Source organism: Leptosomus discolor, chromosome 8, assembly GCF_034619465.1.
Source record: "Leptosomus discolor isolate bLepDis1 chromosome 8, bLepDis1.hap2, whole genome shotgun sequence".
Taxonomy (NCBI): Eukaryota; Metazoa; Chordata; class Aves; order Leptosomiformes; family Leptosomidae; genus Leptosomus; species Leptosomus discolor.
The window spans coordinates 3,378,144-3,395,411 of record NC_141398.1 but is presented as its reverse complement, the minus strand read 5'-3'; the positions used below and the strand labels follow the sequence as shown (position 1 = coordinate 3,395,411).

At 46.9% G+C, this 17,268-nt stretch overlaps 1 protein-coding gene across 1 annotated transcript in view; it reads right to left on the bottom strand.

The window, feature by feature from the left end:
* Positions 1 to 10,939, bottom strand: part of ZNF236 (zinc finger protein 236) — a 73,068-nt gene extending 62,129 nt beyond the window's left edge. Inside the window, exon 1 of the mRNA XM_086468862.1 lies at positions 10,879 to 10,939. Coding sequence (XP_086324988.1) covers positions 10,879 to 10,939 — 61 coding nt within the window. The remainder of the gene's footprint in view (positions 1 to 10,878) is intronic.
* Between the last annotated feature and the right edge of the window lie 6,329 nt (positions 10,940 to 17,268).

Genomic DNA, 17,268 nt, shown 5'->3' with positions numbered 1-17,268 from the left:
CCCTTACCCACCATCGCTGCAACGCCATCATAGAAGGACATCAAATCTGTCAGGCAGGATTTGCCCTTAGTGAAGCCATGTTGGCTGCCAGCAATCACCTCCTTATTGTCCATGTGCCCTTGCAGAGTTTCCAGGAGGATCCACTCCATGACCTTGCCAGGCACAGAGGTGAGTGACTGGTCTGCAGGTCCCCAGGTCTTCCTTGTTCCCCTTTCTGAAAATGGGGGTTAACGTTTCCTCTTTTCCAGCAGGCAGGAACTTCACTGGACTGCCACGACTTCTCAAATATGATGGATAGTGGCTTAGCCACTTCATCCACCAGTTCCCTCTGGACGCATCTCACCAGCTCCCATGGACTTGTGCACCTTCAGGTTCCTCAGGTGATCTCAAACCTGATCATCTCCTACAGAGGGCAGTTCTTCATTCTCCCAGTCCCTGCCTTTGCCTTGTGCAACTTGTGCCGTGTGGCTGGAGCACTTGTCGGTGAAGACTGAGGCAAAACAGTCGTTGAGTACCTCGTCCTTCTCCACATCCCAGGTAACCAGGTCACCTGTTTCCTTCTGGAGATGGCCCACATGGACTATATGAAAACTTAATGCAAGAAGTTTTCCTTTCCCTTAGAAAAAGGACTAATTTTTCAACCCCATGAAGTCCTGACCTCTCACTTTAAATTGAGAACTGAAAAACAATCTAATCCATGACTTCAGAAATGACTTTAAACCTTCTCCATGAACCAAAGAGATTATTATCTTTAAATATTCACTCTCAAGATCAAAGACACTGGACAACTTACAAATACAATGCCTAAGCAACTGAAGTAGCAAAAGTTTACCTTTGAAATAATCAAAGGTGCTAACTCCTCTACAATCTTAAACACAGAAAGAGCAACATTAGCACCTGAATGACATTAACAAATCACTCACTTTTTAGGTCAATAACATTTCTACATACGTCATTTTTATTATATCAACCGCAATACTGATTAATTTACAGGCTATGAATTTGCCTCTGGAATTCAAAAAGGAGTTTAAATTGATTATACATTAATGAGAAATCAAATATGCTTGTGACGCTTCAACAGAATTTGGTAACTATTAGAGTATGGAATCATACCACCTGATGCAGAGATAGACAGGAAGAAGATACTTCAGCTTTTCTTTAAAAAGAAGGAAATGATCACCACTAAAATAAACAGAAAGGAGTAAAAAAAAGCATAATCTTAAAATATGCCATAGGAAAGAACAGAGAAACAGCCTAAACTCTGGCAAACGAGGAGCTGAGCACATTACACTCTGTATCGAAGCGAGAGGAATTTGTGAAGACTAGTTCACGGGTGACTATAAACCCTGAGCTACCTGCAAGCCTTTCCACCTTCCTGATGGCCCTCGGATCCCAAGGAAGAAGAAACGGAAGGCACACGCTTAGAAAACTCATTGCTTATGGCTGTAACATCTTAAGAGTTGCTCTTTCAAAGAAAGCCTTTGTAACTCTTTGCAAAGCTGAATCATACGCTCTTTTGGTCCCATCCTCGTATTGGTAAAGACGTTTGGGAGTCAGGACTGGACCCTGGGATCAGCAACAGGACTGTACAGCCCGCCTAGAAGGCGGCTGCTTGGCAGAGGACTCTTCCTGCAGAAACGCATCCAAAGGCCTTTAAGGATATGGCACAGCGAATCAGTTCAGGTTAGATTCCAGAAATCTTCAAAGGCTTAACTATTGGAAGATCAGGCTGAAGGCTGCTCTAAGTAGTTTCAGCCGGTATGAATAGAAAAACAATCCGGTTTGGATTTAAAAGAACTCCGAAAGTTGAGGTGTTTCACTTTCACTCAAAGGGCAGGATTGAGATCCAACACAGATTAAGATTAAAACACAAATTCATTTATTCATTAACACTACGCCTGAACCAGTTTAAGGGAAAGATGAGACTATGACAATCTTTTATCACTTATATTCTCACTAAAACACAATTTGGGCCTCTATTATCAGCCAAATACTGGGGGATTCTGAGAGCTGCACAGCTCCCTTTTACTAAAGATGCAGAAGGTGACTCTCTATTTTACTCTTCCAGTAGTAACAAGGAGAGTATGCAGAATAATATCCCTACTGAAATCAAGCATTTGGATAACAAGGACAAAACTGTTACGTTGTGTTTAGAACTGACAAAACAGAAAACCAGAAAAGATATTGCCAACTGAAAGAGTAACAAGCAAGTGAGCCATATTTAAACTTTTCAGGCAGGTGCCAGACTCCTAAAGTATGACTTGGGTCTGTCTTCATTTCAACGTAAAAATGAAATAACAGTTTGACAGAGTCTTTCATAAGAAGAATTAATAACCAGACGCAGACGTTATTTACACTGATACCTCTACATCACAGCAAGTCGAAGTAATACCTTACATTACCATATTTCAGCGAAATCAGCAATAAAACCCAGCTGTATAATCACCTTCCCTTATATCACAGAAAAAATGCTTTAGACACATCGGCTTGGATCATGAAACAAGCCAAACAGTGCAAAATACTAGCCTATCTGAAAGGCCAATATTTTTAAATACCCCAAACCACGCAGATTACGTCAATTCAAGGAGTTGGCAGTGGGGTATGGATCCTGTACTTTCAGTGCACTGAGAAATCTGTTAATTTTTTAAAAAAAACCAAACCAACAAACTCTAAACATTCCCTGGGTACCAAAGGGAAACAAAATACAAATACTGACATACGTGACATAGCGTTTGAGGGTCACAACTCATCATTTATCAGATTAGCAACCCTATCATAAATAGCTAATACGGTGCCTCTGCTCTCAGAAAATATCAATATTAGATACGCAGATTAAGCAATCTATTTATTGCCAGATATGCTCTGTCCAGATGAAAACCCAAGTCTGCTGTCTGTTAATGAACTAAGAGAATGCCATTCAAGTCAACAACACAGAATGACAAGTTTTTAGTTAGAGAAGACATTAACTGATTAAGCATACAACGTCAACAAGGCTATATGCAAAACTGGCACGCTCTTACTAGAGAGGAGCTACTTATTGACGTCCATAAACACACAGACACAGAAAACACAAAGTGACTATCAGGGTAACAAGTCCCCTGAAAAATAAATGATTCTTCCAGGTCCGTCCACTCCAACCAACGACAAACCCCACTGAGAGCACTGCCATTTACTAATATTAACTGCATGGAAACAGTGCAAAAGCGACTCTTTTTATTTATTTATTCCAATTTGCGCATCTGTCTAGTTGCCATATAAATCACCCCTATTCCATCACAGCTTGAGAGAGGCAGTCAAGTATCAATACAGTTAAAGAGGGAGCACTTAGCTCATCACACCCTGTCAAACACATGTTTTGCCTGTATTCCTACAGTTTGTCCAAACTGCCCCAAAATACCAGAATCAGATTTGCAAAGCAATTATCAATGATAATAAACTTCCAGTTGAAAGACGGACTTATTTAAATACTCTTTAACGTTACAACCTTTCCATTCTTTTCAAATTGCCCCTCAGAGCAGCAGCGATCGAGCTTCAGCTCAACCCCGCCACAGATTTCTCCGACACAACCTTCACGGAAACTCAACAGCGGGAGTTGAGTCAGCAGGTGCCCTCCGCTCTAAGCCGCCGAAGACAACTCGATGCGGAAGGAGGCAGACAGAATTAGAGCACTCCCGACCATCCCTTCCTCACGGCAGCAGCACCGTGCCCCACGGCAGCCCGCAGGCCTCGCAGACGGACTCATTCAGCTGTAAACGCCGCGCAGCCTTATTAGATCCCCAATAGTCCCCTCGCGAAGGGGACACTGCGAACACAACGCTCAAGCTTGCGGAATTCACGGATGAAAACTTGTCACTGAAGTGAAACGGGTCTGGGGACAAAAGGGTCTGCCCCTCTCAAAACCTGTTTGCTCATTTGTGAGGGGAGAGAAAGCGGTAGAAGAGAACAAAACAGGGGTGGCAACGCTGATGTGTCCTCACAGCACGCTCGAAGTCACCAAACACAAATGATAATCAATCACCAAAACGTTTTGCTTGGTTCTGCGATCATAAAAGCATCAGGTTGGTTTAAATCTGGCTCAGCACTCTTAAAAATAAAACCAGCAGACAGTTCTTCCTCATGACTTCTCATGGGAGGAGCAGGGGAAACTCTCAGTCAACCTATCAGGCTAAAATCCAGAAATCAACCAAAATTTGCTCACGTAAGACAAGGTAGTTTTATCACGTTTTGGTCAATACTCCACCTGGAATAGCACCAGCCCAGACCCTTTGCTTCCAGCACACTGCTGGGATGGACTCCCAGGGGCCAACTGCTCCTTTCAAGACCGCAGGCGACTCCAGAAGCTGCACAGCCACGCTGCAGGCAGCGGAGGAGCCTGACAGGACATGGGATGAGCAGCTCCATCGTAGCCAGTTAGATGCTAAATAGATTGTACTGGGCCTGGCTGGGATGGAGTTAACTCCCCTCATAGCAGCCCGTACGGTGCTGCGTGTTACATGCGACACGTGTTACATGTTTTGTGACGAAAACGCTGCTGCTGAGGCACCGATGTTCAGCGGTTGCTGAACAACGCTCGCGCGGCGTGAAGGCCTCCTCTGCTCCTCACTCTGCCCCCACGCTGAGGAGGCTGAGGGTGGGAGAGGGGCTGGTGGGGACAGCTGACAAACCAACCGAAGGGATAGTCCATGCCCTACAGCATCATGCCCAGCAATACAAACGTGGGGGTAGTCCCTCCTCAGAGACTGACCAAGCATCAGTCTCCTTGGAAGAGGTGGTGAATGTTTGCTTTTGCACCACTTGGTTGGGGCTTCTCGTTGTTTGGGGATTTTTTATTTTTTTTGTGTGTTTTCCCTTCATTCATTAAACTGTCTTCATCTCAACCCACAAGGCTTTTCTTGCTTTTGCTATTCCAATTCTCTCTCCCACCCTACCGCAGGAGGAAGTGAGCAAGTGGCTGGAGGGTGCTTAATTGTTGGCCAGGGTCAACCCACCACACAGCTCTACCACCCCTATCAGCCTAATTACACCAACAAGTGAAAACTGGCATTTTCTCAACCGACTCTGACAGCTTCATCTGACATTGAGGTAAATATTGCTGTATCTACTGCTAAATATTCCAAAACAGGAGCTACCCTTTTCTGACAGCTGCCTATGAATATCCCAAGCTAGCCTTTTTCATTATTTTGTGTTTACATGATTCAGAAGTCCCAAGCTTGAGACCTTGACCCTTACCTGTGCCCAGCCACTACGCTCTTAACAGGAACTTCAGAATGAACTAAATGATTTGCTAGATGATCTTCCCCCTCCCTCAGAGTGAACACAATCCAACTACAGCAGAAAAACTCTAAAGAAAAAGACATGAGAGGTCTCAAACAGAAATTTAATTATATTTGGAAGCACTTAATGCACAGGAATGAATGAGGTATGAAGGTACGGGCGCAACTGCACTAGGGAACAAAATAACAACGGCCTGCCATTGGCAGAAAGCTACGGAGAAGGGACAGAACAAGGGCTGAAGTTAGCACAGCCAGAACTGAAACACCAGTCATTTAACTGCATAGATTGCCGGGAAAAGGTGTAGACATATTTCAAGTATAGTGAGGAACTAATGTGGAATTAAGTACTGTAACCTATCTCCCTCTCGTTGAGGCCAAACATACCCCTCACACACAGACTTGGATTTTGTAACAGCAGAACAGTGAGATGACCAAAGTATCACTATTAAAGCCTAAAGATTAGCTTTTCGAAGGCAAAAGTTTGAGCGGTTGTCCCCTTTTATAAAGGAATTACCTTTACCTATCGTACTTAAAAGATTTAGCCCACACCACAGCAGCAGTACCACCACCTCTTCATTCTTGCCTGCACGACATCCCTCACCCATTCTCCTCGTGTCAGTCAGAGGTCACCACATAAAACCCCAGCACACAACCACTAAAATAATCTACGTAAGTCTAACCTGAATTTACACGAAGCGGTGAGTTCAAGTTGCATTTTTCTTCAATAATACCAAAACTGGAATGTAAAGCCTCAGATCTGACTTTCCTCTAATTCAGTATACCCACACCCTAACTGCTGCTAGAGGACTGACAGGCAACAAACAAAATACAGGCAGCTCTGCAGAGGTAGACTCTAAGCTCTATCACCTTCTCTGCGCTTATCATCTCTGTGTATTTAATATTCACCATTCCTCTTATGTGAATTCTGGTAAAATTCTGGTAAAATTCAGGCCCTCTGAAGGCACAAAACACTCAGTTTTAGCCTCATGCATAAAGGAATTCAGTTTAATCTTGTGTAAAAACAGCCTTTGGGTTTAAATACAGGACATACACTCCAGGCTTAAAAACTGCTCCAGCACACCCTGCACATACTTCACTTTGCCGTTCAAAAAATTCCCCTTCTGTGCTTCGAAAATGATCGGACCATTGTGAAAGTCAAAACGGCTCATTCCACATCGCTGCTGTTCACACCGTGACAAGCAGCATTGGTACAAACAGCAAGGACCTTCACTATGGCAAAGGAACATTTAGGGGAAGATGACTGAGGGTACAAGAACAGTAACAGAGTCCTCAAAATCCTTCTCATACACCTGAAATAACCACCCAAATAGCGAAGCAGTAACTACCAACTCATGGTAACAACTCCACCTTTATTGGGACGAAATGGAACCTCTCACACATCAGCAGAAAGAACCAGTGACTAAGTCCTAAGTTTTCACAGGACCTACAGAAAATCCTTGTCCACTACAGTAGCTGATAAAACAGCCATAAGCATCCAAAATGTTCCTCCGGATCGGTAACAAAGATGTCTTCTAACACTGTCTTTTCATTAGCTATCTAACTGAACAGTAAAAGCCCGGTATTTATTTCAATTCCAGCTTAACAGCAACTCTTATGGCTAAATTCTGATTAAAACAAAGTGTTGAGTAACATTTTTCAAGCCAACATCCTCACAATATGAGGCCTCCTATATTTTAAACAACTTTCCTCAAAGCCATATCATACAGCACCTCCCAAAACACCTCTGTGTTTCAAGGCTTTTCCTTTTCAATTTCCAGGCACTTCTCCCAAGCTCCAAAAATACTGAAAACTAGCACCTTCTACTACACTAATATCCGAAAGAAAGCATACAAAGTATATTTTATGCTACGTCAGCTAATAAAACTAAAAGGTAACAGTTTGAGGGATTACTACTAAGAAAGTATCGTTAAGATATCCAAGCTTACAGCAGAGAAATACATATTTTCAGAAAAGGGCATGAGAAAACATATACCAATATAAATAGAAAGAATAAATATTCCCTTGCATGTTTTCTTTGCGCTACTGTAGCTTCACAACAGCAGTGGAAAACATTTTCTAGTGTCTTCCAGAGTAAACAGGGCTGCCCCTCAGCCAGTGATTCTCAAATGAACGTTGGCAACGGTGCATCACAGACGGCCTATTCACATGGCCTAAAACTCTGCCAGTTTGCACGCCGTGGTGGGGGTTACCCAGAACCACAGCAGCCACGCTGGAAACTCTGAGGCCACGCACACACCTAATTCTCTTTTAACTTCCTTCTCAGGTTAGAGGCTCTGTCACGAGAACCTGTGTAAATCTGTCACTAGTGGGTCACCACCAATCCTGCGTTAAGAGCTGCTCGTCCTTTCCTTTCTTGAAAACGGAGGAGCACTTTTCCTAACGCATTCTTCTTGCTTCATGCATAGTCATGGTCTCACCCTGAAATGCTCAGAAAGGCAAGAATCAAGGACCTTGCTCTGGAAAAGGATTCGCTATACAACCACGGCTAAGCAGCCAGAGCAAGGATCAAGGAGCGGTAAAACCCCAAATCACCGAAGATTTCAGCTTCTTGAGACTCATACCCTATCCTTCACCCACCTCAAAGGAGAACCACAGAACGGTTAAGGTCGGAAAGGACCTCTGGAGGTCATCTTGTCCAACCCCTCTGCGCAAGCAGGGCCACCTAGGGCCAATCTCCCAGGATTGCAGAGGTGGTTTGGGAGTATCTCTACGGAAGGAGACTCCACAACTTCCTCGTGTAACTGATGCCAGTGCTCAGTCACCCTTGCAGTGAAAAAGTCTTTCGTTGTGCTCAGACAGAAACTCCTGTGGTTTGGTTTGTGCCCATCAGAGAGGTCAATTCATAGAATCACAGAACCATTAAGGCTGGAAAAGACCTGTCAGATCATCAAGTCCAACCATCAACCCAACAATCAAAATATTTTTTTTTTTTTTTTTTAAAAAGAGAGAGAATTGTTTTAGGAAAACACTACCAATGCAAAAAAAAGTTCTCTTAGAATTGAGGTCAAGATATTGTTTTGACTATTGCTGCCTAGACTTCACTTTTTATCTAACCTATTTCATTTTTCCAGAACTAAGATCATGTTCTAGTATTTGACATGCATGGTGGTTAAAGCAGTCCAAGGAAGCTGCACAACAAAACATTACTGATTCACCTTTATTTTCTGCCAAACCAGGCTGTATTACCATAAACACACCGACTGCACAGCTACAGGGAGCAACCCTTCTGAAAGGCATTAGCGTGCTAGGGCTGCAGGAACTCTGAGGGCCACACTAAAAAAGAACAACGCCTAGAAACGCACCATTCCCTAAGCAAGAGACGAGATCTATTTTCATAAACAGTTATTTTCTCAATAAAACTCTTCCTGCTAACAGCGAAGCCCATGGAATTCACAAGTCTGTCAGCCTGACACGGGACAAACGGCCAGATGTCCAGAGAACATCAATTTCCCAGATTCAAGCTGTCCTGCTCAGCCAGAGCTTCTTCGCTCGTGACCTTCTTTTAGCCGCATGTAAGCGTAGAAACAAACGTGACGCTTGCCAACATCGACTCTGCTGCTCTCCCAGGCCGCTGAAATCTCAAGGACCAAAGACACCCGAACCCGCAATATTTGCCTACACAGGGCAGAGCCCTTGCAGCTGCTGAGGTCTCTGAATCGCTGGGGCAGCCCTGGACCCTGCAATTCTCAACCGCTGCCTGCCACCGAGCTATGTCTATGAAACCATTTCATTAGTAAAGTTTCTTTTGAAGAAGTTAAATACAGGAAAAATACAGAGTATGACTGAACTCCCAGTAAGTCCTGCTAGCCATACCTCTTACGGCAGGAAGGGTCTAAGATCAAGGTCCAACTACAAGCAAAAGGGACGCAGCTACCAGGCACCTTTTCTTGTCTCGGTCTTGATCCTTTTCTCATTCACATACCACGCCATTATTACAGGAGCTTACAGGCATACGATACACCTAGAGCCTTGCAAGAACTACTAGAGAATCAAGTAGACGTTTTAGTTAAAATAAACCTTAAAAAAAACCCCTCAGCTTCCAAAACCGGCAGCAGGCCAAAGCTCTTTGGGTCCTTCTTTACATACTTATTATTTAGCGTGCAAAAGCAGAGATCAACGGCTCCAATAAAAATAAAATAAAATATAACCAAAACTTCTGGTAGGAACCTGTGGCCCAGTTGGTTTTCCATACTGCAGAAAACCTTTTACCTAACTTCCCAACGCTCACGTAACAGTACAGCTTTTTTTTTTTTCCTCCTGCCTGCCAGCACATTTCAATTCCACAAAAACTATAACTATTCCGCAGAAGGCTCACCTACACATTCCTCTCCAAGAGCCAGAGCTCATCTGCAAGGATTCAGAAAACCAGACATCCTAAATACATACTGAAAATATTAATTAGTTGGCGATTCATGACAGAAATACCCATGGCATTTGAATGTTTTATGTAATCTCTCCCCGTTCTAGCTGGCAAAAAAAAATACAAAAATCTACCGCTACGTGTTTGTGCCGAAAGAGAAGTCACTGAAGGGGATTTCAGATCTACCCAAAACACAGTATTTTTGCTGTCTGTGGGCTTTATTCGGATAGCACTCACGGATCCCTAGTAACATCATCAGGAATGAACTACACAAAAGAGCCGTAAAACTCCACACAGCTACAAACTGCTGTCAAAAAACCCCGAGCCCACCAAACCAATCCTGCCCTGAAGTCTTCCCCAGTCATCAACGACACTGCAACACAAGCAAAAGTAGAAAGAAAAGAAAATAAATCTTTCAATAAAGCCTGACACGGACTAATACATGTCTGGGAAAGAAAACCAGTTCTTTCTTTTTATACATGTTCTCGAAACGACTACAAAGGTGTTTCTTAAAGCCAATAAAAGAAGAAAAAAGCGCCCTCCCTTCCTGTAAGCAGAAAAATGGAAGCGTTGGATCTTATTTTGACTCGTTTTATCATCCTTTATTGGAAGCTCCGGCTTCTGTGGCCCGGGGGGAGGGGAGGCGGTGCGGGGGGGAAGCAGGAGAGCGGCGGAAGGACCCGGAGCCTTCCCGTCCTGCCCGCCCGGCCTCTTCCCCCGGCCCTCACCAGCTCCAGCCAGGCCGGCGCCGCCACCAGCCTTCGCCCCGCCGGGAGGAAGAGGAAGGCCGGGCCCGCCGCGTGGGGCCGAGAAACCCCTTCTCCGCCGGCAACCACCAGCTCCCCCCCTCCCGCACCCTCTGGGAGGCGGGGGGGGGGGGGGTGAGGAGCCATTCCAGCCGCCGCCGCCGCCGCTCCCGGAGAGGCTGCGGGCGGGCGGCGGGGCCTGCCGGGGCCAACCCGCCTCTCCCGCCCGGTATCATTCCGCAGGGCCGGGCCAGGCTCCCTCCCCTCCGCCCTCTCGCCTATACACTCACACAATAGACCCGGCCTTCCTCCCCCATATCCGGGGACTATATGCGGAACCCGCGGAGGCTTTTGAGCCTTCTCGCTGCGCTCCGCGTTTCCAACACCCGTCGTCCCCGTCCCCGTCCCCGTCCCCCCCCCCGCCCCGTCCCCCCGTCCCCGGGCGCGTATCGCGCTCGCCCCGGCCGCGCTCTTTTACCTGACGCGCTGCCGGCCTTGCTACTCTCCCTGCTGGGTTTGGGAGGCCGCCCCCTCGGCATGGCTGCCCCCTCCCCCCTCCCTCCCCACCCCCACCCTCCCCCCCCCCCATACCCCTCCCCTCCACACGCACACACACACACACACACTTGGCAACGGCGGAGGAAGCGGCGGTTGGTGACGGGGGGGGCGGGGGGGGAACGGAGGGGCGGGGACGGGAGCGCGAACCCGGCCCTACAACACGGGCCGCCGCGGGAGCAAGGCCGGGCCGGGCGGGGCGGCGGCGGCGGCGGGAGGCGGGGGGGGCTTGGCGCAGGCGCACATGGACCCACCGGGAAGGGCAGGGCGGGGGGGGGGGGGGGGGGGGGGTGAGAAGAGCAAGCGGGGAAGAGGCGAACTCACGGCAAGGCCAGGCGGCGCAGGCGCAGTGAGCGCGCCTCGCCAAGGGGGGGGGGACGGGGGACACACACGCACGACAACAACAACACGGCGGCGTGAAAGAGGTCGCGAAGGGGCGGTGGCGGGGAGGCTTGGCGCGCATGCGCGGGGGGAGGCCCCGCATGTCGTGAGGCGGGAAGGGGTCGGTACATCCGGGTACGGCGGCGCATGCGCGGGGGTTGCGGGCGGAGGAGGGTGCAGGGCCCCGGGAGGAGGGGGGGGGGGGGGGGTGTCTGTGACCCGGTTGTGGCCCCCGGTTGTCCCGGCGGCGCCAGCGAGAGGGACGAGGTTTCCCCTCGCGGGGCGGCCTCAGGCCGGGCTCCCTCCCTGGGAGCGATCGTTCCCTGCTTTCCCCTCCCGCCGTCGGTTGTGAGGGCGGACACCCTGAGGGGGCGGACGCGGGGCTCACCCGGGCCCCGGGGCTTACCCCGGTCCCGGGAAGGCGTTTGCCCCCAGAACGAATCGTCCCCGGGGGGGGGGGGGGGTTAGCGGCCGGCCTGTGCCCCTGGGGAGCTCCGCTGCCCGAGTCACGTCCTGCGTGAGGAGGTCTCGGCGCGGGGGGGGGGGGGGGTGGACGGTCGTAAGAGATCACTGGATCATTTAATAGCAATTTTTGGGTATCGTAAGCTGTAATATTTCATTCTGCCACCTGTAACTTGTGGCAGTGGAAGCGCGCTCTCTGGAAAGTTACTGATAGAGGTGGGTTTATTGATTCCTTGTTCCAGCGCTTCGTGGCTGTCCCTGCCTCCAAAGACACCCCTCCGTGTCCTCTTCGGGTTCAGAGGGCTTCAGCGGCTACAATGAGACTTTTACTACACCTCTTTCTTGCTAAATAAAACTTGTAGCACCAAAGACTTGCTTTTGATGGGTGACTTGATTAATCCTTTTTCATTCTCTCAACCTGTTTAAGATTCTAAAGCTTTCTCTGACTTAAATTGTCTTTCTGCACCTTTTCATTTTTAAATACCCTTTTAAAAAGGATATAGCTCTGTACAGAGTGAACAGCTGTAAGAATACTGCCTGCAGTGATGAAACTATTTATTTGGGTTTTTGACTGCTCAGTCTTTCACCCCAAAATTGATCCAAAACCCACTTTCCACTGAGTCGGGTTGCGGCTGCTTTAGTTGTCCAGCTGTTACAATGCTCAGGCTCTTACTGCTTTGCAGGGTATCCCTGTTTTCCTGCCCCCATCCCATACAGCCAGCACCTGGCTGATTTTACTTCTTTACGGTGTTTCAGTAGCCCGTGTTACAAAGACGTTTAATATGATGTGGGCTCAGTGTCCTGGTTTGGGCTAAAGCAGAACTAATTCTGTTTTAGTGCTTTAACTTTTCAGTTCAGTCTCCTCTAACTAACGGCGCTGTCTGAACCAGCAGCCTGTTTCTCCAGACAGTGACTGCTCCCAGCAGTGCCAACCCCTGGTGTTTACAGTCCGTACCAAGGGATGGGATGCAGAGAGGCCCTGGCTTGGACTGGTTCTTACAGCGACCAAGGTCACTGCTGAGTCTTGTGCTGCGTGTTGGGGTGCGGGAGTGAAAAGGGTCACACCTACAGGGAGGAGTGAACCGGACAGGTGACCCAAACCTGACCCACAGAGTGTTCCATCCCATATACATCATATTCAGTATAAAGCTGAGGGATCACGAGGGTCTCACTCTCTTCGTCTCTTCCTCTCTTCTTCGATGGCCGACATCTGAGGAGGACTCTGTCTGTCCTTCTGTCGTCGATCCCGACCCGTGCATCCCTGAATCCAGTGCCTGAGTCCAGCTCCTGCATCCCGTCCCTGTCTGCTGCCCAGTCCAGCCTGGGACTGCCCCAGTGCCAGCCCTGCAGCGTGGTGGGGACGTGTCATCATCAGGGTGGGGGGGAGTTGGGTTCGGTTTTGTGCATATTTGTACATATTGTATATATTTCATTTTTTCCTTATTATTATCTTTTCTTTTATTGTTATTGTTCCATTAAAGCTGTTTTAGTTTTCTTTTCCAAACTGTAAAGTCTCTCTTTTCCTTGTTCTCTTTCCTTTTCCTTTTTGGGAGGGGAGAGGAGTTACTAGAGAGCGTCTGTCATTCGTTAGTGGCCGGCTCAGCCTCAAACCTTGACACTCAATTAGGCGACCTGGATGGCCCTGACCTCATTTATTACTTCAGTGTTGCTTTCTGTAGTCTCTGCAAATGGTATTAAGCAGGTACTTTGGGTCACTGATGGAAAAAAAAAAAAAAAAAAAAAAGAGGGCAGGCTGGGTACTGAGACCTGCCACCTCTAAGAGCAGACTGCTTGATGGATTTTGCATCACAGAATGTTAATTATCACTCTGTGAATCCATTTATCTCCTTCTATTGCAAATGTATGGAGCTGGTTTTTTTTTTTTTCCCATCAGTTCTAAGTTAAATGCCTTTCAGATACCTAATTAAATTGCGTCTAAAAACTTGCCTTTAGCTACCAAATTTCGTCATATCAAAGAACGAAATCGGGCTTTGGGAACGCGAGGTTTCACTTCTTCCTGAAGGCTAAGGTTGGCTAAGCCATACTGGGATAACTTCCTCCTCTGCCTGCCCCAGAAGCGCGCTGTGGTTGATTCTCTCCGCAGAAGCGCAGCGCTGGGGCATCGATAGGGAAAGGACTGGAGCTGCTGGGACCCCTGCCGGGGGCTGACGGCTCGCTGCAGCCCCGCGCCGGGCCGAGGCAGAGAACAGCAGTGGCCCCTGGTGGTTACAGGCACCTTCTGGGCTGAAAATGAACCTTCCAGCAGGGAGCTACGGCCGGCGAGTGCGTGAGACAAGGGGACAGCCTTGCAGTTAGACCCTGGGGACAGCACTCAAAACCACAGAGCCCCAGCTCAGTGACTACCTAGAAGAACTTTGCACAAGCTCGTGATTTTAACCTGATTTTGTTCTGACTTTGTCATCACGATTATCTGTATTCTTCTTTCCCGAGGTCTTCTGCTTTAGGATTACGAAGTTTGAATCTTGAGGTTTGTTTCAGTTTTTAAAAGGTCTGTACTGATAGTAAAGAAAATTGTACCTCTCCTTCCAAGCCTAGAGTAAAAGCCAACTTTAATTTCTGGTTTAGCTTTTCAGCATTCGTGTTCCCTGGATGTCTCTCGGCGTTCAGCCGTGGTACATACCATCACAGTTAATTTCGTGCTGCAGAAGTCCGTGCGTCATCTGTTCCAAATTTATGTGGGACGTTTGTCGTTGCCTGTCAGGCTTCTGACACTTCTGCATGGCTCTGACTAGCTCTGCACAGAAGTAGAAAGGACATCAGGTTTTCCTTCAGATCCTCCAGGAGCCCGTGGCACGGGCAGACAAATAGCAGTTTATGAAGAGTGTGTGGAATAGATGTTGAAGAGCTTGAAAATAGCTTTTTATTAATAAGAGAATGCCTTTAACTTACAGTGATTTTCGATCTATTGAAGCTGTTTAATCTCTCTGTAATTCCCCTTCTCTGCCAACGTGACTGACGTGGCAATTTCACCTGCACTTTGCAGCGCCTGGAAGAAAGGCACCGCTGTAAGGTTGCTCTGCTTGTCAGTGAATCTGTTGTCTACGTTTACAGGCATGCTGATATTTCAAAATATTTTAAACTTGTTGCATTTTGTAAGCAATAAAATAGCCTGTTACAGTCTTTCTCTGAAGTCTCTGGCGTTACTCTAAAGGTGCTACACAGGAAACTCCTCAGCTTTGGGGTGTGCCCTGGCGTTGCAGCCGGTGAGAGCCTCGCAGCCCGTTACTCATGCTCTGCTGTCCATGCAAAGGAAACGTGGGCCTGTTCCCCAGATGGAGTCTGTAACGTAATACAGAGAAGGCTACATGTTGGCCTTTAACTCTTTCTAGCACAAATTTTGTCTGGCATCACTAATTTCTAGGAAGAAAAGCAGCTATGGCGTCAGCCCTTAAAATAGGCGACGTTACAAGTTACGCCTGTTTTTATCCCCGGGTGAAGAACGTAGTGACAGAGAGGAAGGTTAACACAAGGCCGCAGAACGCATTGAATCCTGGGGTTTGCTGCCAACCGGCAGGACTTGCTCTGCTACTGAATTTTAAGGCAAACTAATGAAATTTGGTGAACCATTTCAGGAAAGCTACTTACCAAGTAGGGTACTGTTTACAGTTGTCAGTCCCTTACTGTTGTAAGATACTGGGTTTGGTTCATTACGGCTTTGCCACACTTGAACTGTTTGGACTAAAATTCCGATGCCGGCTGCAGTTGGTTGATTTGGACAGACCACTTCTATTTGACAGATGATTTTGCAACCTTTTTTTTGGTTTGTTTTGTTGTTTTTTTTTTTAAGAGGGCGCATCAAATTATTTGCTGTTCTCATCAGTGAAACCGGTGATGGAAAATTTTGACTCTAGCATGAATTTTAAGTTGGAATGAGTCGATTACTCTCTCCAATAAAACTTCAAATATATCCTTTCAAAAAAATTCCTAGAAAGTGCTCAATAATTTTATATATTTTTTTTCATTTTAAGGAACTGGGTCATGTAACAGCTCTCTGTCTATGTTTCCCAAGGTGGGGCAGCACAGTACTTTCCTTGAGTTGAAGCCGTAGGTGTGTAGTACTCCAGGTTGGCAAATCCCTCCACAATTTGCTTAAAATCACGACATTTAAATAAATATAACACCTTTCGAGTTCTCAAGGTTTAGCTTTTGCATGTCTGAATGCTTGTGAACCAGAAACGAACGCGCTTGTGATGAATGTGTCGTGGTTTGCCTTTAGGCAATGGCATTTTGAGGAAAAAACATCGCAATTTTCCCAGCGTGATGGAAACGCTGATATACCAGAGTAGCTCTGTGCTCAGCCAGAGGTGGGAGAAATAAAGACCGTCGCAATATCCTACGTACAGAGTATAGCCAGGCCTCCGTGGAAGGGCGAATCGATAGCAATGCCAGCACGTTGGCCTGCTGCAGGCACGAAGCTGTAGATAAACTTAGGACTGACTTGTACCTGTTGTCAAAATCAAGTGAGCTGTCCCAGGAAGAGCAACTTTATGCTTACAGGACAGACCCTGAACTAGAACCTGCAGTGATGTGGAAATGTCAGTAAAAGCAGCAGTCTCCCCTCTACATTACTGTAACAGCGAAAGCTAGAACAGACCTGCTGTGTCTTTAGCAGGTATGTAATTGTGTAAATTATAGGCTGAGTACTGCAGCATACGTTTCATGTGAAGGATTTAGATGTTAATTTCCAGGAAAGATAAATGTTTTCTGCTTTGCTGGGTTGGTTGTTCATTTATCAAAGAAAGGGTGCCTCCTGCTCTGTCTCGATTTGCTTTTGTGTGGCTAAAGGAGTTGGCTTTCCAGCCCTGTTAACTAGTTTGCTTCTAAAGGTGCTGTTCCGGTGGAAAATAGTATTTTGTTGAAAAACTAATGCTCTGTAAAAATCTAATATTTACACTCATTATGAAGAAAAACCCCGTTTGATGAAGATCGAAAAGGTAAATGAAACTACTAGGAATAATAGGCGTAAAATTCTCATTGGCAGCCATGAGGCTGCGTGTACGGTTTGGTGTTTTACGAGGAAGTTCAGCACAGTGTGGTGCTGTGGTGTACTGGGGTAGTGCGGCTGTATTAATGGGGAAATCTTGGTGTGTTTTGAGACTGGGACCACTAATCTGGTAAGACCAACACTGGGTCTGGCAGCTTCTTTTTTTTCGTATGTGCTGCTGAACTTGGGTATCTCACGTCTGCGTGACTTTCACCCACTGCCAGCTGGCACCAACTCAGACTGGTTGTCTGAAGGATAGAAGTTACACTCGTTATTGGTGCTGGAGTTCTAATTAGATCATGATGAACTCCTACAAAACCCTGTTACCTAGGTTGGCTTCTGGGAGTTAAAGGCTCATTCCACGATAAAAACTGAACACAAATATCATAATTTTGTTGCGCAGCTTTCCTAAAGGTGCAGTTATTACTATCACATTGATCAGTCTGAGGCAGTATGATGATCTGT